The following is a 20,993-nucleotide window of genomic DNA, read 5'->3' as shown; positions in this document are numbered from 1 at the left end:
GAAGCGGCTTAGTCATGCTGGCCACATGACCCGGAAGCTGTACGCCGGCTCCCTCAGCCAATAAAGCGAGATGAGCGCCGCAACCCCAGAGTCGGCCGCGACTGGACCTAGTGGTCAGGGGTCCCTTTACCTTTACCTCTTTATGGGTATGCAACTATTAGTCCCAACAGCTCAATAGAGCCTCCACGTGGCAGGGGTAGGATACCTCAGATTGCTGAGGGGAAACCGCAGTTCTTGCCTTAATGCCCTGCCTCTGCCCTTCTTGAAGGTACTTGGCTATCTCCTGTCAGACATGGGAGAGCCTTGCTAGTTGCCCCTTCAGTGTGGCTCAGAGTTGGTAGTGCACAGAAACGGTTTGACTTCTTAGTCATTTGGCTCTTCTCAGGAAACAAATTGTGTGGATTTCTTTATCGTGGTTATTATTGTTGTTGTTGTTGTTATCATTATCGTTATTATTAATTTGATTTATATACCACCTTTTTTCAAAAGATCCCCGGGCGGTGCACAACATTAAGAACATATATTACAGTGCATAAAAATAAGAAGCATAATAGTAGACAGCAGACGAGAATGGTCTGCAGGACAAACTAGCAGCTGCTCTCCAGGGTCTCAGGCTTTTCCAACTTTGGTACCTGACCTGGTAATGCTGGGAAGTGAAAGTCCGCCTTTTCTGCATTCAAAGTCATTTTTATGTCACCGAGCGACAGAATCTTCTCTTAATTTCGCAAGTATAAGCATGAAGTGTGCTGCCAATTTAGATTCAGGGAAGAACAATACGCCTTGGCTACTAGAAATTCAGGAGACACTAGCTTTGAGCCTGGCTCTTACGCTGATAACATTTGTCCAGATTTTAATTTGTCTGAATTAATTTTAAGATGTATTTTAATTAATTGGTGCCTGTTTTTATGTATACTGTGCTATTTATATGATGTTAGCCGCTCTGAGCCCAGCTCCAGTCAGGGAGGGCTGGGTACAAATAAAATTTATTATTATTATTATTATTTATTTATACTGAGGGGCAGCTATGAAGCATGGGTAGCTCTTCAAAGGGCCTGTTGCCAATACAGTGGTACCTTGGGTTACATACGCTTCAGGTTACATATGCTTCAGGTTACAGACTCCGCTAACCCAGAAATATTACCTCGGGTTAAGAACTTTGTTTCAGGATGAGAACAGAAATCGTGCTCCGGCGGAGCGGCAGCAGCAGGAGGCCCCATTAGCTAAAGTGGTGCTTCAGGTTAAGAACAGTTTCAGGTTAAGAACGGACCTCCGGAACGAATTAAGTACTTAACCCAAGAGCTGAAGGGCACTGCTGGCATTTGATGGCATACACAATGTTAGAAGATGAGCAATTAAATAGGCCTGAGGTGGTATGTTTGATGTTGTTGGGTCCAGTGATGGCGTTCTCTTGGTGTATGTGGCAGCAAAGTTGGCATCTGGGTTTAAGTGGTTAGTCAGACTAGAACCTGGGAGACGAAATTTCAAATCCCCATTCGGTCATGAAGCTGACTGGGTGACTTTGGCCAGTCCCAGCCTCTTAACCTACTTCACAAGGTTGTTGTAGGGATTAACTGAGAACATGGGGTGAACCATGTACTCCTTGGAGGAAAAGGTGGGATATAAACACATTAAATAAGCCCTTCTTAAGCTTACCTGCTGAAGGAAGTCGGAGAGGCCAGTCAGATGGAGATGTCAGTTGCCAACCTGGCAACCAAGGATCTCCATGTGGTAGCAGTTGGACCCACGCTGGTCACAATTGGACCCACGCCAGTCACAAAACATACCTGGTGCCTGGGGAATTTCAAACACTGCTAAATGACTGAGCTACTCCTGCTTGAGGGGTCTTGTCATTGCTGTTGAAGTCCCCCAGGATTAACTTCTTGGGAATTCTCAACGCCAAGTCAGATAAGGAGACTATTTGGTAGTGGTGCGGACAGGGTGCTAAAAGAATCCCTAACGTGTCCTGCAGCTCCAACACCAGGTGTGAACTCTCAAAAATGGGAAACCCTGTTGTACTGGAAAACTGGCATGGGAGATGGTATTCTGAGAAGGCAAAGTGACATTGCTTCCCTGACCATCGAGCTGATCTGGTACTGCAATGAAAAATAATTATTCCCAGTTACCTCAGCGAGTCTTTTCTCTTCTATTTGTGTTTCCAGTTGAATCTCTCCTGGGTGTTTTGCAAATTCTCAAATGCCTGCAACTCCTCACCTGCAGTATAGAGCTGGAATGTTTTTTACCATACTTTGCACTCGGCTCCTATACTGTAAAGGGTCATATATATACAGTGGTACCTCAGGTTAAGTACTTAATTCATTCCGGAGGTCCGTTCTTAACCTGAAACTGTTTTTAACCTGAAGCACCACTTTAGCTAATGGGGCCTCCTGCTGCCGCCGCGCCGCTGGAGCACGATTTCTGTTCTCATCCTGAATTAAAGTTCTTAACCCGAGGTACTATTTCTGGGTTAGTGGAGTCTGTAACCTGAAGCGTATGCAACCTGAAGCGTATGTAACCCGAGGTACCACTGTATAGAGAGAGAGCGCGCAAGTTTTTCCACTGCCATGGTTGAAAGTGGGTGGGTGGTGCCTCCTGTAATGTAAGGAACTGAAAAAGCTTTCCAGTAGTCAGGGGCAAGCCCTCCGCCCCTTCCTGTTATAGTCCCTTGGATATTAAATGAGAATAAATCCTACACAAAAGAGAGAGAAATAATTGCATTACTTAGGTTGTAGTATTCTGCTTTTCATGACACAGAATTTTGATTGACTGGACACAGGTAAGTTTATTTTTTATAATGTGGACTGTTCATGCCCATGGAAGAGTGTCATGCAAATCCACAGTGAATGGGCTTTGCCTGTAAAATGTGACTGTCCCAAATTATCTTACAATGTGAGCCTATTCAAACTGGTTTAATATATGCTGTGGCTAACCATAGTTTCCTGGTTTAGGTGAAATGGGAAACTGTGGTTAATCAGAGGCTTCCTAGCTGAATCATGGCTTTAAAAAAGAATTAAAAGTTTATTGGCATAAACACATACAGAATACAATAAAAATGATAGATACGGTGAGTAAAAATATATGTAAAAGTACAAAAATAAAACACAGATACATGGGTGGAGTAAAAAAACCAATAAACTACTGAAAGTGCAATGTCATTTTCACTTGTTGCACGAGGAGAAAAAGATGGGTCAGTTCAGTTCTCAACAAAACCTCTCCACATACTTGTCTGTAAAGCAAGGGGTTTATTGGGCTGTTCAGTTGAGTTAGCACAGGAGAAAAACTTATGCCGTATTGAGTAGAAAGGATCCATTTTTGATGAACCACTGAGGCCTCTCTGGTTTTATGTCAGATGTTCTGACAATGGAATGTCCCATTCTTTCGCTAGCAACTCTTCCAGAGAAGGAAGTGATTTGGACTTCCAATGGGCAGCCACTGGCTGCCGCAGGAAGCATGAGCACAAGAGATTTATGCGTGATAGATGAGTTGGTCGCACACTCCAAGGATAGCAGTGCCAAAGCTGGGTCTGAGAAAAGTATCTGTGAAGTAATTGTGGAGATACAATGGTACAGTGGTACCTTGCAAGACGAACGCCTCGCAAGACGGAAAACCCGCTAGACGAAAGGGTTTTCCGTTTTGGAGGCGCTTCGCAAGACAAATTTCCCTATGGGCTTGCTTCGCAAGACGACAGCCCATAGGGAAATATCCGGGACAGCGGGGAAGCGCAGCGCGTCTTCCCCACTGTCCTCGGACCTCCTCCGAAGCCGGGCGGTGGGGCGGGAACGCCTCCTCCCGCCGCCGCCGGGCTTCGGAACGATGCTCCGAAGCCGGGCGGCGGGGAGGGAACACCTTCTGAAGGCGGGTGGGGGGCAAAAGTCTTTGCTCCCCCCCTGCCTGCCTGTCCCGGAGGGCTTTTGAAGGCAGGCGGGGGGAGCAAAGACTTTCGCCCCCCGCCCGCCTTCAGAAGAGGTCCAGGACCTCTTCTGAAGGCTGGCGTTGGGCAAAAGTCTTTGTCCCCCCTGCCTGCCTTCCCAGGGGCTTTTAAATCGCCCCGGACAGCGGAGAAGTCCTCCGCTGTCCCGGGGCGATTTTAAAATGCCGCCCGCCAGCATTTTAAGATCGCCCGGACAGGGGAGAAGTCCTCCGCTGTCCCGGGTTTTTTTAAAATGCTGGGGGTGGGAAGAAAAGCCCTTGTCCCCCCCCAGCCTTCAGAAGAGGTCGGGGGACAGACTGTCCCCGGACCTGGTCTGAAGGCGGTTTCCCTAGGAACGCAGTAATTGATTTTCAATGCATTCCTATGGGAAACCGTGCATCGCAAGACGAAAAAACCGCAAGACGAAGAGACTTGCGGAACGAATTAATTTCGTCTTGCAAGGCACCACTGTACCTTGGTTCTCAAACGCCTTGGTACTCAAACAACTTGGAACCCAAACACTGCAAACCCGGAGGTAAGTGTTCTGGTTTGCGAACTTTTTTTGGAAGCTGAACGTGCTCCGTTTTGAGTGTTACGCTGACGATTTGAGTGCCAACACTTCCGTTCTGAGTGTTGCGCTGAGGTCTGTCTGTTTTTGCTATTTATTTTGCGTTTTTGTGGCTCTTTTTTGTTTTGTTGTTATGACTGTGTGGAACCCAGTTCAGCTACTGATTGATTGATTGTGTGACTGCAGTACATGGTTCATTGCTTTCATTTTAAGGATCAATGGTCTCGTTAGATAGTAAAATTCATGTTAAATTGCTGTTTTAGGGGTTGTTTTTAAAAGTCTGGAACGGATTAATCCATTTTGCATTACTTTCTATGGGAAAGCGTGCCTTGGTTTTGGAAAGCTTTGGTTTTGGAACGGACTTCTGGAACAGATTAAGTTTGAGACCCAAGGTACCACTGTAGTGTCAGAAGTTTGGATCCAGAATCTCTGAACTATGCAACAATCCCACCACATGTGATGCAATGTTTCAGCATGTCCACAACCCTGACAACATAAACTGAAGTAGCCTTTGCCAATTCTAACTAGGCAGGAGTGGAGTCCGATGCCATCTTAGCAATGTTTTCAACGTGGCTTCCTGTATTCTTACAGAGATGGTTTTAAGTTGGGGTTTAGACCATGTTGCTTTCCATACTTGATCCTCTCTCTGAAGGCCCAGATTACTCTCCCACACTGATCGTAGCCCCTGGGAAGAGCCCAATACTTTACTAAGTAGAATTTTGTAGCTATTGAAAGCCCTACCCTTATTATTTAAAGGTAAAGGTAAAGGGACCCCTGACCATTAGGTCCAGTCATGCCCAACTCTGGGGTTGCGGCGCTCATCTTGCTTTATTGGCTGAGGGAGCCGGCGTACAGCTTCCTGGTCATGTGGCCAGCATGACTAAGCCACTTCTCGCGAACCAAGGCAGCACATGGAAACGCCGTTTACCTTCCCGCCGGAGCAGTACCTATTTATCTACTTGTACTTTGACGTGCTTTCGAACTGCTAGGTTGGCAGGAGCAACGGGAGCTCACCCCGTCATGGGGATTCGAACTGCCGACCTTCTGATCGGCAAGTCCTAGGCTCTGTGGTTTAACCCACAGCGCCACCTGTGTCCCCTCCCTTATTATTTAGGGTCTCATTAATACGAAGTAGTTCAAAGGGAGGAACCATGGCTTGCTGCAAAGGAGAAACAAAGAGGTTGTGTGTGTGTACAACATGTTCACATCCCAGCTTTATACGCCAAGATATACCCATCCAAGCTTGGCCAATGAGTTCATAAGACTGGATTCCAGTTCCCACAAATGCGTGGCACGGGCAGCTGTAGCCTCAGGATTGTACCTGCTCAGTAAACGCAGCAGGGAATTCAGTCTGGCAATGCATTAAGCGTGTGGTTGAATAGAAATCTGGTTTCTGTTCTGTACAATTCTGCTCCCCTTCACATAGCGCTGACTCTCCCAGTGAAAGTTTAATGGGGTTTATTGGCTCTGCGCTCACAAGTGCCAGCAGTACAGATGGTTTTCTTTCCCTTCTCCCTTCATTGCCTATTTAGATTTTGTGTTTCTTTTTCAGATTAACGAATTGAGTAATGTCCCTGTCCCAGTTATGTTAATGCCAGATGACTTTAAGGCCTACAGCAAGATTAAGGTGGACAATCATCTTTTCAACAAGTGAGTAATGAACGTAACTTTTGATCTGATTCCTCCCTAGATAGGAACTTCAATATATAAATAGCTGGTTTCTTTTTACTTGATGTACAATGATGTATCGCCCATAATTTCACAGGAGTCACTTTGCAATGGAGGTGAGAGAAACGAGAAGCATAGACCGTAGAGGAGCGTGGTTTTATATACAATTTCCCACGTGTCTGTCTGTGTACTCTAAACCCTGCTGGTGTGTGGATATGGCTTGGAAGCCGCAGCTCATCTTTTGAAAAAGACAGGCTGTGAGAAACGTTACAACTCCTATTCAGACCCAGCGGCATATGGCTACTTATAAGATTTTATGCTTTCAAGCCCAGTTTGATGTTCTGATTACATTTTCAGCCTGTCATGGTTTGAGACCTGCATACCTTAAAAGGAACACCTCCTTCCATATGTTTATTTTCACTTAACAAAATTTATATATCAGTTCTTTTTTTAAGAAAAGCTCTTTTTGGCTTGCAAAAAATGTAAAATGTAACTTCTACAGGTCTGGATAGGCTCGCCTGCACAAAAGTGTTTTAAGCAGAAGCCGAAAAGAATATGACAAAACTGCCACAGGAAGCAATTGGCAAAATCCTAAAACTAATGATTTTTAATTTGTGGGGGAATGAATGGATTTTAACTGAACAGCACCTGAGGTGTATATGTGTGTTCTTGGGGTGTTTGTGAAGTTCAGTGCATATAAATAAACACCCCATATGCTAATGCTATGGTTTTGTGTGTTTCAAATTCATTCCATCATTCAGCAGTTTAAACCTGTGTTAACAAGAGACACAGATACATCTTGTATTGCATATGGAAAGAGCTCTTACCGCTTTAGCTCAAGATTAGCTTGCCCACAGTTTCCCCTCCCTGCCTCTGGACAGCTGTTATGAAACCAAGGAACACTTAGATTGTGCATTTTGTGGCTACACTGTTCATTAACCTTGCAATTTTTAGCGCTTAGTGCTTTTCAACCGCTTCTGTATATTTTGACCACGACGTTTTGGAATCTGATTTGAGGCGACCTCATTCTGCTTCAGGAGACTGATATATTCAAGGTTACATCTACCGTACCTTGCAGAAGAAACCAAGAACAGAATAACTTCCCATAAAATAAAGGACAATATTTGTTTCTGTCTAAATATAGGATTTGGGGTGCAGGAAATTCAGTTGCCCAGCATTTGAACATAGGAGTGGGGAACAAACTACAGTGGTACCCCGCAAGACGAACGCCTCACGAGACGAAAAACTCGCAAAACGAAAGTTTTTTCGTTTTCGAGTTGCCTCGCAAGACGAATTTCCCTATGGGCTTGCTTCACAAAACGAAGCTTGCCCCGGGGACAGCGGGTCTTCTCTTTTGAAGCAAGGGGCTGCGGGGAGATCGCTATCTCCCTGCAGCCCCTTGCTTCAAAAGAGGTCCGGGGGCAGCGGGAAGCGACGCGCTTCTTCCCCGCTTCCCCCGGACGTCTTTTGCAGCAAGGGGCTGCAGGGAGATCGCTATCTCCCCGCAGCCCCTTGCTTCAAAAGAGGTCCGGGGGCAGCGGGAAGCGACGCGCTTCTTCCCCGCTTCCCCCGGACGTCTTTTGCAGCAAGGGGCTGCGGGGAGATCGCTTCTTCCGGTGCTCCAAAGCCGGGCGGGGGGCAGGGGACACCTCCCGCCGCCGCGGGGACACCTTTTGAAGGCAGGCGGGGGGGAGCAAAGACTTTCGCCCCCCCTGCCCGCCTTCAGAAGAGGTCCAGGACCTCTTCTGAAGGCTGGCGGGGGCAAAAGTCTTTGTCCCCCCTGCCTGCCTTCCCAGGGGCTTTTAAATCGCCCCGGACAGCGGAGAAGTCCTCCGCTGTCCGGGGCGATTTTAAAATGCCGCCTGCCAGCATTTTAAGATCGCCTGGACAGCGGAGAAGTCCTCCGCTGTCCCGGGGTTTTTTAAAATCCTGGGGGTGGGAAGAAAAGCCCTTGTCCCCCCCCCAGCCTTCAGAAGAGGTCGGGGGACAGACTGTCCCCGGACCTGGTCTGAAGGCGGTTTCCATAGGAACGCATTGATTTTCAATGCATCGCAAGACGAAAAACTCGCAAGAAGAAAAAACTTGCGGAACGAATTAATTTCGTCTTGCGAGGCACCACTGTAGCTGGGGTTAGTATCCTGGGAACACTTAGTTGGGAATTTGACCTGTTGAACACAGTGGGGATTCCAAGTAAAGAGGCGTAATACTGTGCTGCAAATTGGTACCTTGCCATAATATGTGTTCTAGGTGACCACTCCTTGTTGTGCTTATCTTGCAAAAATGTTTCATTGATGTTGATGAAAGAGAAGGAGAATTTCCACTGCACCTTTTAAGAACTCTTCAAGGGGTTATGCCTTGGTTCACTAGCACTTTGTTAGTTGTACAATTGTACCTTGGAAGTCGAATGCAATCCATTCTGGAAGTCCGTTCGACTTCCAAAATGTTCGAAAACCAAAGTACGGCTTCTGATAGGCTGCAGGAAACAGGCATGTTTGGATTTGCAATGTTTGGGAGCCAAAACGTTCAGGAACTAAGCTGTTCAACTTCCAAGATACAACTGTACTCTTGTACTATTCCAGAGCAATGGAGCAACTATCTTCAGAAGTACTTTCAATGTTTGTGCAAGGGGAGCATGTTGTTAGGATATAGTTCCGTTCCACCTTAAAAGGGAACAGGCATGACTGTTGTGTGTCACATGCCTGTTTACTTCCAGCAAGTCTGCTGGGAACTTCCGTTTGTATATTGCTTTTGCTTTTAGCTGTTTTGCTGGAGATGAAGGGAAGCAGACATGTTTTCCTTTGTTCCTGAACTATGCTGAATAAATGCCTGTAATGAATGCTTACATCTGCCTCTGTCCGCCACTTCTGCTGTGAGAAGATTTATTCACTCTGCTGATAGAGCTTGCACAAGTCTCTAAACGTATCTGAGGCTTGTGTTGCTGATTGATGCTGTTCCAAGGGAGACCGGTGATCGTCTGGCTGCTGGCTAGTGGCTGGAGCCAGCTGGGGGCCAGCCTGCTGCCCCCGTCTCCCCGGCAGTATCCCAACACATGTAATGCGCCCCAGTTCAGGTTTATGGGATGGGATCTGGTCAGACATGTGCTGGTATAGGTGCCATAACTTCTGTAGCACGTTAAGATTTCTGGCTGGCACATACCTACCAATGTGACTCTGCAGAGACACAAGGGGGAAAGACATTTACTTGGTACAGATGTAAATGGATCTGGTTGCTATATAAGATTAAGCCAGTGTCTTCTGAAAAGCTGGGGGTTATGTCTGCACAAACACTGCCAACTTCTCTAAGTTGCTGGGCAGAGTGAAAATGCAAGTCCTAACAAGAGTGTCACAGCACACATCAAGAGGAATCACCCGCTTGTCTTCCATTGGATTCGATTGGCAGGATTACAAATCAGGGAGAGGCTGAACTTTTATCTATTGGTTACATCAGCTCTAGAGAGTATTGCTGTGGTGCTTCCTGACAGTAAGAGCTGTTCGACAGTGGAATTTGCTGCCTAGGAGTGTGGTGGAGTCTCCTTCTTTGGAGGTCTTTAAGCAGAGGCTTGACAACCATATGTCAGGAGTGCTCTGATGGTATTTCCTGCTTGGCAGGGGGTTGGACTCGATGGCCCTTGGGGTCTCTTCCAACTCTATGATTCTAAACATTGTCTGAGAAAATATGCCAAGAAAGAGGGTGAACAGGCATGATGCAATGGTAATTGGGTAGTGATAAATGCAAGGTTATGGAAGGCTTTGACAAACTGCTATCTAGCAAAAGGCACAGTAATAATAATAATAATAATAATAATAATAATAATAATAATAATAATAATAATTTATTTATACCCCACCCATCTGGCTGGGCTGCCCCAGCCACTCTGAGCGGCTTCCCAAAAAAATATATAAATACTTGAATACATCAAACATTAAAAGCTTACCTAAACAGGGCTTCCTTCAGATGTCTTCTAAAAGTTTGGTAGTTGTTGTTCTCTTTGACATCTGGTGGGAGGGCATTCCACAGGGAGGGTGCCACTATCGAGAAGGCCCTCTGCCTGGTTCCCTGTAACTTGGCTTCTCGCAGTCAGGGACCCGCCAGAAGGCCCTCGGTGCTGGACCTCAGTAATGAAAACCACATTAAAAGCTGGAGTTGCTATGTGGTTTCACACCGATCCAATTTAGTCCAGGGTTCTGTTCTCTTATGATGGCCTGTGACTATTGTTCCTTTATGAGCTGGCATCAATACTAACATAATTGGGTCACAAGTACTACAGTGACAATGTCAGCATTAAAAATGCAGCTCTGATTGAACCAGCTCTCTCTTTGATCCAGAAGAGATCTCCATCAACAGAATGGAGGGGAGGGCTCCTTTTGCAACCTTGAACATTGCCAAATGCACCAGTTACTGCCATGAGTGGCTGTTCCGTTCTTTGGATGATTCCTCAAGTGTCACAAGGTGTGATACAAGATGACATTGACTGATTTGTGGCATGTGTTATTAGGATAAAAGCTAAACGTGAACTAGCATGTCAAACCACTAAGTGATAGAGCCTAATTATGCAGACCACACTTCCTCCTTGGAAGCCTGCACATGCCCAGGTCATAGAACTCGTTTGCTACCAGCTTTGGGTCGAGTTTTGGCAAAAGAACAGTGACTGTCCACTACACAAAATTATATGAATTAAGAGGATCCAGTACCATCCTGAAAGAGGTTGACATGAGTTTTTGCCACCTTGTGAAGGGGAGATCTCAAGGACTGCTCGTGAAGAGGCAGAAGTAATGATTCCGTTTTTTAAAAAAAGGTTTAATATTAGAGAACACTTTTCACTTGTGCCCCATAAAGCATGGAGACGGTGAGTTAGTGCGTATATAAAACCAAATTACATCTTAATGCTGAAGGATTGGAAGACTCATTTTGTCAGAAGTCTTTTTTTATTTAAGTGTTTAATTAAGTATTAATTAGGAAGATTTTTTTAATGTAGTAAATTTGCTTTTTCTTCTTTCTGTATTTTCTTCTTTTCTTCTTTCTTAATTGTTTTTCTTTAATTTTCTTTTTGTAGTATGAGATTGTAAATTCTTTGTAAATTCTTTGTATAAGTGTGTAATTTAAATCAATAAATATTATTTTAATAAAAGAAAAGAAAGACAGCTTCTCTGCATCTGCTTCTAGGGAGAACCTCCCAAGTCGCTTCAAATTCAAGGAGTACTGCCCACTGGTGTTCCGAAATCTCCGCGAAAGGTTTGCGATTGACGATCAAGATTATCAGGTACGGAGCATTCAAGCAAGCGGATGAGTCGAAACAAAAGGTTGCAATATGTTGGGAGTGGTTTCTGCAAAGGGTTTTGTTCAGGGGATTGGGGTTTGTTTGCAGGGTGAGGCCAGGGGGGAAGTCCTTGCAGGAGGAAGCTTGCTTCACTGGAAGCAAGACAGATCCAGTGTGAAGGATGCAGAATGAGCCAAGATACTAGTCCTTGGGGCCAAGGTGGGAAGTAGCAGGGTTACTTTCCATGGGAATGAGATCGGGAAGTAGGAAGGTTCAATGAGGAGGAGGAGGAAGATAGCAGTAGCTGACCATGCAAGCACTGGAAAGGAAAGCCTGCAGCGCTGTGGCAAATTCAGAAGTGCAGAGCCCCTTTATGATAACCACAGCCACGCCTCTTCTGAGATTATACAACTTTCTAATATTGTACAATAATTGTAAATTGTAATTAGGTCCAGTCGTGGCCGACTCTGGAGTTGCAGCGCTCATCTCGCTTTGTTGGCCGAGGGAGCCGGCATACAGCTTCCGGGTCATGTGGCCAGCATGACTAAGCCTCTTCTGGCGAACCAGAGCAGCGCACAGAAACGCCGTTTACCTTCCCGCTGGAGCGGTACCTATTTATCTACTTGCACTTTGATGTGCTTTCGAACTGCTAGGTTGGCAGGAGCTGGGACCGAGCAACGGGAGCTCACCCCATCGCGGGGATTCGAACCGCCGACCTTCTGATCGACAAGTCCTAGGCTCTATGGTTTAGACCACAGCGCCCCCTGCGTCCCTTCACAATAATCTTACAATTATACAATAATAGTAATTAAGGACGCTGTGCAATGATTGGTGCAGTTCTCCATGTGTTGCCTTTCAGCTAAATCTGCTGTATTCTGTGCACGTACATGGGCAATTGATTTAGAGTACTTATTTCAGAGTGACTCTGTTGTCTGCAACAAAGCTCATACACCGCTCTCTTGAAATGGAAGCACCTTGTGTTTTCAGTGCCCCTAAATGCTTGGGCTTGGGGCATACAGGGGCTATAAATCTCCCCTTTTTTGCTGTTCGGGTGGCTCTAAGACATTAGAGACAGGGGCCCTGCTGCAGAAATGCTAACAGGTCTTTGACCCCGGTCCCGTGACCCTGGACCACTACACCACTAGACACAGTGAAGATCTGTGGTGGATGTGCAGCACAGTCCAGAGTGCCAGCCTCTTCCCGGACAGGCTTGTGTTTGAGTGTGTTTTCAGGGGCAAAGGTCTGGTCTAGAAATCGATCGCTGCTCTGGAATGCAATCCTGGTATATAAGCTGTTATGGCAGCTTTTATGGGAAAACAGAAGAGGTTTCTACACCTGCAGCTGTTTAAAGCAGCTTTGGAAATATACTGAATACCCAGAAGGGGTGTGTGTGTGTGTGTGTGTGTGTGTTCATGCACTGTGAGTGAGCTTTCAGTGAACAAAGGGACATGACGTTTGCAGTCTATGTGCTTCCCTCTGTTCCCCTTTGCACACTCCTCACCCCCAAACCTTAGCTCTGTCAGTCATCAGGGAATGGCTTCAAACTTGGAAAGAAAATAGGACTGCTAAAACTTTGTTTAGTTGTTTAGTCGTGTCCGACTCTTCGTGACCCCCTGGACCAGAGCACGCCAGGCACTCCTGTCTTCCACTGCCTCCTGCAGTTTGGTCAAACTCATGCTGGTAGCTTCGAGAACACTGCCCAACCATCTCGTCCTCTGCCGTCCCCTTTTCCTTGTGCCCTCCATCTTTCCCAGCATCAGGGTCTTTTCCAGGGAGTCTTCTCTTCTCATGAGGTGGCCAAAGTATTGGAGCCTCAGCTTCAGGATCTGTCCTTCCAGTGAGCACTCAGGGCTGATTTCCTTCAGAATGGAGAGGTTTGATCTTCTTGCAGTCCATGGGACTCTCAAGAGTCTCCTCCAGCACCATAATTCAAAAGCATCATTCTTCGGCGATCAGCCTTCTTTATGGTCCAGCTTTCACTTCCATACATCACTACTGGGAAAACCATAGCTTTTACTATATGGACCTTTGTTGGCAAGTTGGTGTCTCTAACTCTGCTAAAACTAGATCGAGGTAAAATTAGAGAACTGATTCCAAAGAGTTAGTTAACTACTTCAATATTTTATTGCTAACCTTTCCCCTTGGCTGAGCAGTTAGAATATTCATAAATATTCCAGCCAGTGGTGAGTGGGGTTTCCTAAGGGGCAGCCATTTTTGCTGGTTCAAAATGCATTCCTCTGATTGGTTACCTTTTAAAGTCAGCAGCAACAAACAGATAGCAACTCTTGGTTTCAATTGCACAAAAAACCAAGTTTAAAAATGGGGTGATTGCAATGCCAAGGATCTGAAAGATGAGGGACGTAGTGTTTTGCTTTGTTCACAGTTCTCTATATTAAGGGGAGTGGGTGGCGCTGAAGGTCAGCGGTTCGAATCCCCGCAACGGAATGAGCTCCCGTTGCCCTGTCCCAGCTCCTGCCAACCTAGCAGTTCGAAAGCATGCCAGTGCAAGTAGATAAATAGGTACCGCTGCGGTGGGAAGGTAAACGGCGTTTCCGTGCGCTCTGGCTTCCGTCACAGTGTTCCATTGCGCCAGAAGCGGTTTAGTCATGCTGGCCACATGACCTAGAAAGCTGTCTGTGGACAAACGCCGGCTTCCTTGGCCTGAAAGCAAGATGAGCGCCGCAACCGCATCGGCACCTTTGACTGGACTTAACCATCCAGGGGTCCTTTGCCTTTACCTTTTACCTATATTAAAGCGCAGGCATGCCAACATAATGGAGTTCTGTTGTGCGCAAGGCCTGGCGCCCTACTGGCATGGCACGATGTGCTTCCGATGCAGCGTTCAATGTCCTCCTTACTCCTGCATCAAGTGAAGTTGCTCCAACTTTCACAGGGCTGGTCTGAAGAGGCGGCCGGTGCATCTCCTCCTTGTTCTTCTGTTTTCCTCTTTGTAGAATTCCGTGACGCGGAGCGCCCCAGTGTACAGTGACAGCCACGGCCGTTGCGGGGTCCGTTTCCTCACCACCTACGACCGGCGGTTTGTCATCAAGGCGGTGTCGAGTGAAGACGTCGCAGAGATGCACAACATCCTGAAGAAGTACCACCAGGTAAGGGAGGTGGAGAGAAAAAGGGTGTCTGTCTTAAGCACTAAGCTAGCATGACTGGGAAGCGCTATTTCTGGTAATGCCTGGATTCTGGGTCATTTCTCTACGGGAGTTTCTTGCCCTCCCAGCACTGGACAAGAAAGCAGTTCTGATTATCTGCTTTGCTAGGTTCCCACAGTAGAGCCAGGTTGTCCTCAGTCCCACTGCAGTCTAAATTGACATTTCTGGTACTGAATTGAGCTAGTTCCTACTCTGGTTTTCCAATGCAGGGTATGCAAGGCTTTCACCATGGAGCCCCATAAGGTTACCAGATTTTTTTCAAAGAATCCAGGGACACTATTATTATTATAGTACGTTTCCGAGCACAATTCAAAGTGTTGGTGCTGACCTTTAAAGCCCTAAACGACCTCGGTCCAGTATACCTGAAGGAGCGTCTCCACCCCCATCGTTCTACCCGGACACTGAGGTCCAGTGCCGAGGGCCTTCTGGCGGTTCCCTCATTGCGAGAAGTGAGGTTACAGGGAACCAGGCAGAGGGCCTTCTCGGTAGTGGCACCCGCCCTGTGGAATGCCCTCCCACCAGATGTCAAAGAGAACAACAACTACCAGACTTTTAGAAGACATCTGAAGGCAGCCCTGTTTAGGGAAGCTTTTAATGTTTAATAGGTTATTGTATTTTAATGTTCTGTTGGAAGCCGCCCAGAGTGGCTGGGGAAACCCAGCCAGATGGGCGGGGTATAAATAAATTGTTGTTGTTGTTGTTGTTGTTGTTGTTGTTGTTGTTAGAGTTTATATACTGCCCTATACTTGAAGGTCTCAGGACAGTTCACAGAAAAAATTCAAGATAAAAGACCACAAAATACAGTGGTACCTCGGGTTACATACGCTTCAGGTTACAGACTCCACTAACCCAGAAATAGTACCTTGGGTTAAGAACTTTGCTTCAGGGTGAGAACAGAAATCATGCTCCGATGGCGCAGCAGCAGCAGGAGGCCCCATTAGCTAAAGTGGTGCTTCAGGTTAATAATAATAATAATAATAATAATAATAATAATAATAATAATAATAATAATAATAGTAATAATTTATTATTTATATCCCGCCTATCTGGCTGGGTTTCCCCAACCACTCTGGGCGGCTTCCAACAAAACACTAAAATACAATAACCTATTAAACATTAAAAGCTTCCCTAAACAGGGCTGCCTTTAGAACAGTTTCAGGTTAAGAACACACCTCCGGAACGAATTAAGTATGTAACCAGAGGTACCACTGTACATAATAAAAATAAAAACAACACCCCAATAGCCCCCCCCCCAAAAGAGCCACATTTTAAAAGGGCATAGGATATAGATCAGATCAACCAAAGGAAAGGCCTGGTTAAAAGGAACGTTTTTGCCTGGCGCCTACAGGTGTATAATGAAGGTGCCAGGCGACCTTCCCTGGGCATTCCACATTCAGCAGCAACTGGAGGGCCACAGTCTAGCCATCTCTGCCACCGGAAATCACAGCCAATAAAATGCTGCCGGTCTCACTCTCCCATAACTCCTTGCAAGCCTTTGCTCACTGCTCTCTAAACATATATTGGGAGCAGCCGCCACAGAAACCCAAATCTGTACTGGAGGGTGTATACCTGAGTGTACGACAGTTCCAGGAAGAGAAATCATTAATAGTAATAATCACTTATCTATAACAACAACAACTCCTCTGGGCAACTCCCAACAGAATATTAAAAACATGATAAAACACCAAACATTAAAAACTTCCCTAAACAGGGCTGCCTTCAGATGTCTTCTAAAAGTCAGGTAGTTGTTTATTTCCATCTGATGGGAGGGCGTTCCACAGGGCGAGTGCCACCACCAAGAAGGCCCTCTGCCTTGTTCCCTGCAACTTCACTTCTCGCAGGGAGGGAACCGCCAGAAGGCCCTTGGAGCTGGACCTCAGTGTTTGGGCTGAACGATGGGGGTGGAGATGCTCCTTCAGGTCTAGTGGGCCAAGGCCATTTAGGGCTTCAAAGGTCAGCACCAACAGTTTGAATTGTGCTCGGAAACGTACTGGGAGCCAATGTAGGTCTTTCAGGACCGGTGTTATATGGTCTCGGCGGCCACTCCCAGTCTAGCTGCCGCATTCTGGATTAATTGCAGTTTCCGGGTCACCTCCAAAGGTTTCGTTTATCTAAAAAGAAATAATCCCTTTGGTTTCCAAACTCTTGTTGTGAAATGTTTACCTTTTTTTGTATGTTTCTCAAATATACTTGCAAGATTTGAAGCCGTCCTGTCCCTTTTGTTCAAGCTGTGCTGAAATTCTGTGGCCTGATTCTGACGAACTTCTTGTTCTTGTGTTCTCCTCGCCTCCTCTCCTCTTTAGTTCATTGTGGAATGTCATGGGAATACACTTCTGCCCCAGTTCCTTGGTATGTACAGGCTCACTGTAGACGGCGTGGAAACATACATGGTGGTCACCAGGAACGTGTTCAGCCACCGGCTGACAGTGCATCGGAAATACGATCTCAAGGTGAGGGACGTTATAACATTCTTGCGTGGAGCCACATTCTGCGCATCTGACTGGCCATCGGGAAAACAGGATGATTGGCCAAATGAGCCGCTGGCCTGATCCAGTGTGCTGTTATTACATTTTATTACATTCCAACTTCTTTCCAGTCTGACAGTTTTCTTCCTGAGGAGATGGACATTGGAGGTGTTTTAATTATTTTACTGCATACCACGTGAGAGAGAGCATAGTTAGAAATGCTCAAATAAACAAACTGGATGGGGAAGAGGGGGAAAGATGCTTTCAGATATTTCACAGGTTACCCGCTTGCATGTGGATCCCGTCTCTCGTCATGGGAGTGTGGTATCCTGAGAATCTCAGCTTTCGAGGGTTTGCCTGTAGGGTAAAGGTAAAGGGACCCCTGACCATTAGGTCCAGTCGTGGCCGACTCTGGGGTTGCGGCGCTCATCTCGCTTTATTGGCCAAGGGAGCCGGCATACAGCTTCCGGGTCATGTGGCCAGCAGGACTAAGCCACTTCTGGCGAACCAGAGCAGCGCATGGAAACGCCGTTTACCTTCCCACCGGAGTGGTACCTATTTATCTACTTGCACTTTGACGTGCTTTCGAACTGGTAGATTGGCAGGAGCAGGGACCGAGCAATGGGAGCTCACCCTGTAGCGGGGATTTGAACTGCCAGCCTTCTGATCGGCAAGCCCTAGGCTCTGTGGTTTAACCCACAGCGCCACCTGCGTCCCTTTTAGCTGTAGGGTGGTTTTGTACAATTGCATCTAGTGTGCCAGAAGTCCTTTTCAGACTCCGCATGGTAGAGTTTAGGCTTGTGAGAGGTTATTGGAGACGGCTTGAGGGAACCGAATATTAACACTGCGGTGTTATTGTGCTCTGGCTTTCTTAGGGATTTCTACATTAGCCTTCTGGGGCCCCTCTGGGCCATGTGAGAGAGTCTCCTGACCGATGCATAGAATATCTGCCTGCATAGAATTGCTACATGCATTATGCACGTGGTAGCCAGAAGTTAAATATTTGTGTACTAAGTTCCTGCACTTGTATATCACATGTGCAACCGTATTTCACATAGCCCCCCCCCCCAACTTTTAAGCAATTTTAACACCCAAATTTTCATCCCACTGGTTGCATAAAATGGGTTTGCTTTTTTGTTGTTAATACTGTGAATTTGGTTTTAAGTCTCTCTGTCTCTCACTGCTGGAAATCTTCAGAAAGGCTCTCGGTTATCTAAGGTTCAACACTGGGGGCTATATTTTCTTGAAATACTAAGTTTATTGGCTCTAAAATAGGTCTCCACCCCTTTTCTCTCCAGGGTTCAACGGTAGCAAGGGAAGCCAGCGACAAGGAAAAGGTAAGAGCAGCAGTCGGGGAAGGCATTCTGAATAAATCTACAAATGTCGCTGCTGTGGCTATAATTCTGGTAGGCTTAGAGGAAAGGGGGTGCAGTTCCCCCTTACCTTCAGAAGTGTGTGCTGGGTGTTGGAGAGGTGGCTGAATAGCTGTATAGCTGCATCTCCCCATTTAACTCATAACTTTTGATTGCCAATGTTAGAGAGAGCAGGGAGCAACAGCCTCTCTTGAAGTTTCATTCTGTTGATTTTAAATAAAAGAGTGAATCAGAGGGAGAGACAGAAATGGGTATAGCAGAGAGAGAAAGAAGGAGAAAAGGGGAAAGGTATAGCAGAGAGAAATGGATGAGAGGGAGATACGGAATGCTCCCATCTTTGGCTGTGGTCCCAGTGTGGTGTAGTAGTTAAGAGTGGTGGACTCGTAATCTGGCGAACCGGGTTCGCGTCTCCACTCCTCCACCTGCAGCTGCTGGGTGACCTTGGGCCAGTCACACTTCTCTGAAGTCTCTCAGCTCCACTCACCTCACAGAGTGTTTGTTGTGGGGGAGGAAGGGAAAGGAGAATGTTAGCCGCTTTGAGACTTCTTCGGGTGGTGATAAAGCGGGATATCAAATCCAAACTCCTCCCACCCGCTGTTAGCATATGGTCCCTACTGGATTGCTCCCAAGGGTATGCAGCCCTCGACGGGGGGGGGGGGGGAGTTGCTTACCCTTGCATTAATCACCAGACTAGCCAACTAATATTTCAGCTCGTTTAATAAATGAGGACCCCTTTTGATGGGTGACAGAGAAAAGGGCACCATAGTTTGGTTATCAAGGCTGTTTCCTGGTAATTGTGGTTGCTGGATATATGTGGACTGTGCAGCTGGTATGCTTCTAGAAAGTTGCTTCTCCCCAAACCAGAGGATCTGATCCAGTTTGGCTGGACTTGAGAGACTTGTTTGAGCCATAAGATTGGGCAGGCAGGGGGGGGGGGAGTAAGTGAGTAAGTAAGGTCAGGTGGAGATCTCCAATGACTGGATAGTCCAAAGGGCGGTTGGTTGCCTACCTCGCCTGTCCAGGCCTTTCAAACTGTGTGTGTGTGTGTGTGTGTGTGTGTGTGTGTCATCCAGGATTATTCTTCTTTGTAATTATAAGCAAACATAATTCCTATGGCTTCCCTTCCACCACCCAAATTATGCTATATATGTTTGCCTTCAGTGAGCGGGTGTGTATGTGTCTGAAACGGCTTCCTTCATGTTAGAAACGAGAATCTTATCAAATGCCTGAAATGATTCCTTTTTTTAATGCAATGTTTTATTTTTCCATTTGGTTATTTAAGAAGTATTTTAATTCTCCTCCCTCATTCTGTCCTGTTTTTCGTACTAATCCGGAAAAGCCAGATGGCTTTTCTCCTATTTTAGGGATTGCCAGTTGATTAGATATTCAGATTACCGAATATTTTTAACCTGACGGGAGTATAAACCTTTCAGACTGTGCATCAGAGCCCTAAACAGTCGTACCAAAAATGTCTTTTGGGACCGGCCTTTTCTGCTGTAGGGGGATGCTCACACCCATCGTATTGGTGGTCCAAAAGAACGCTTAAGAATCAACAAGTGTTTTTTGGGATTTCGATTCTCAGTTGATTTTTGAAAATCAAACTTTTGTGATTGCAGGTTATTGAAAATGGCATTTAACCCTGCCAAATAAGCAGTTGCCCCAGAAGATCACGAGCAGTGCAGTGGGGAGAAGTCTTTTCACTCACACCTAAGGAAGTTGCAGAAGAAATAAAATTGCCCATTTGGCTATAGTTGTTAGTGTACCTGCTGACTTTTGAAAAATGCAGAAGATGATCTAGGTTCCTGCCCATGATCTTGAGGCCCTCATCAGCGCTAGGACTTGAGCCCACGGTAGATACAATATTCATGTTTGATGAATATTGGTGATGAAGATTCAGATGAAGAGATATATGTGAGTAAGAGAGTCAAATGGGTCATAGTCCTAAATCTATTCCAAGAGCAGGTAAAGGTAAAGGTAAAGGGACCCCTGACAGTTAAGTCAAGTTGTGGACGACTCTGGGGTTGCGGCACTCATCTCGTTTTATTGGCCAAGGGAGCCAGCGTACAGCTTCCGGGTCATGTGGCCAGCATGACTAAGCCGCTTCTGGCGAACCAGAGCAGCGCACGGAAACGCCATTTACCTTCCCACCAGAGCGGTACCTATTTATCTACTTGCACTTTGACGTGCTTTCAAACTGCTAGGTTGGAAGGAGCAGGGACCGAGCAACGGGAGCTCACCCCGTCATGGGGATTCGAACTGCCGACCTTCTGATCGGCAAGTCCTAGGTTCTGCGCCACCCGCGTTAAGAGCAGTTAAGATGCTACATATAAGGCCGTAGGATTTTGATATTCTTCTTTGTGCAGATTTTGACCTAAGAATTCTGAACACCGGAACCCTTTTAGGTGTTCCTAATATCTGATTGCCAGGCGCCTAGACAGATAACTCTGGGAAACTCCCAACCAGAACATCTTCCCTTTCTCCTTGTCTCCAGAATCGGTTGATCCAAGAACTTGATCCCTAAACAGGAAAGTTCTAATTCTGGCTAGCGTTGTTGACAGCCAACAATAAGAGTTTTGTAGACAGGCCGCTTT

At 46.3% G+C, this 20,993-nt stretch overlaps 1 protein-coding gene across 3 annotated transcripts in view; it reads left to right on the top strand.

The window, feature by feature from the left end:
• PIP4K2B (phosphatidylinositol-5-phosphate 4-kinase type 2 beta) overlaps positions 1-20,993 on the top strand; it is a 43,289-nt gene that overhangs the window by 4,125 nt on the left and 18,171 nt on the right. For all 3 annotated transcript variants that reach the window (XR_014001285.1, XM_081166665.1, XM_081166666.1), the window contains exons 2-6: positions 6,028-6,125; positions 11,307-11,403; positions 14,355-14,507; positions 16,868-17,014; positions 18,328-18,366. Coding sequence is in view for 2 of the 3 variants with exons in the window: in XM_081166665.1 (XP_081022791.1) it covers positions 6,028-6,125; positions 11,307-11,403; positions 14,355-14,507; positions 16,868-17,014; positions 18,328-18,366 (534 nt within the window). In the remaining variant the exon portion in view is untranslated. The remainder of the gene's footprint in view (positions 1-6,027; positions 6,126-11,306; positions 11,404-14,354; positions 14,508-16,867; positions 17,015-18,327; positions 18,367-20,993) is intronic.

This window comes from Podarcis bocagei (assembly GCF_964188305.1).
Source record: "Podarcis bocagei genome assembly, chromosome: 13".
In the NCBI taxonomy this organism is placed as follows: domain Eukaryota; kingdom Metazoa; phylum Chordata; class Lepidosauria; order Squamata; family Lacertidae; genus Podarcis; species Podarcis bocagei.
The sequence above is the reverse complement of the archived record's forward strand: the minus strand, read 5'-3'. Positions and strand labels throughout refer to the sequence as shown.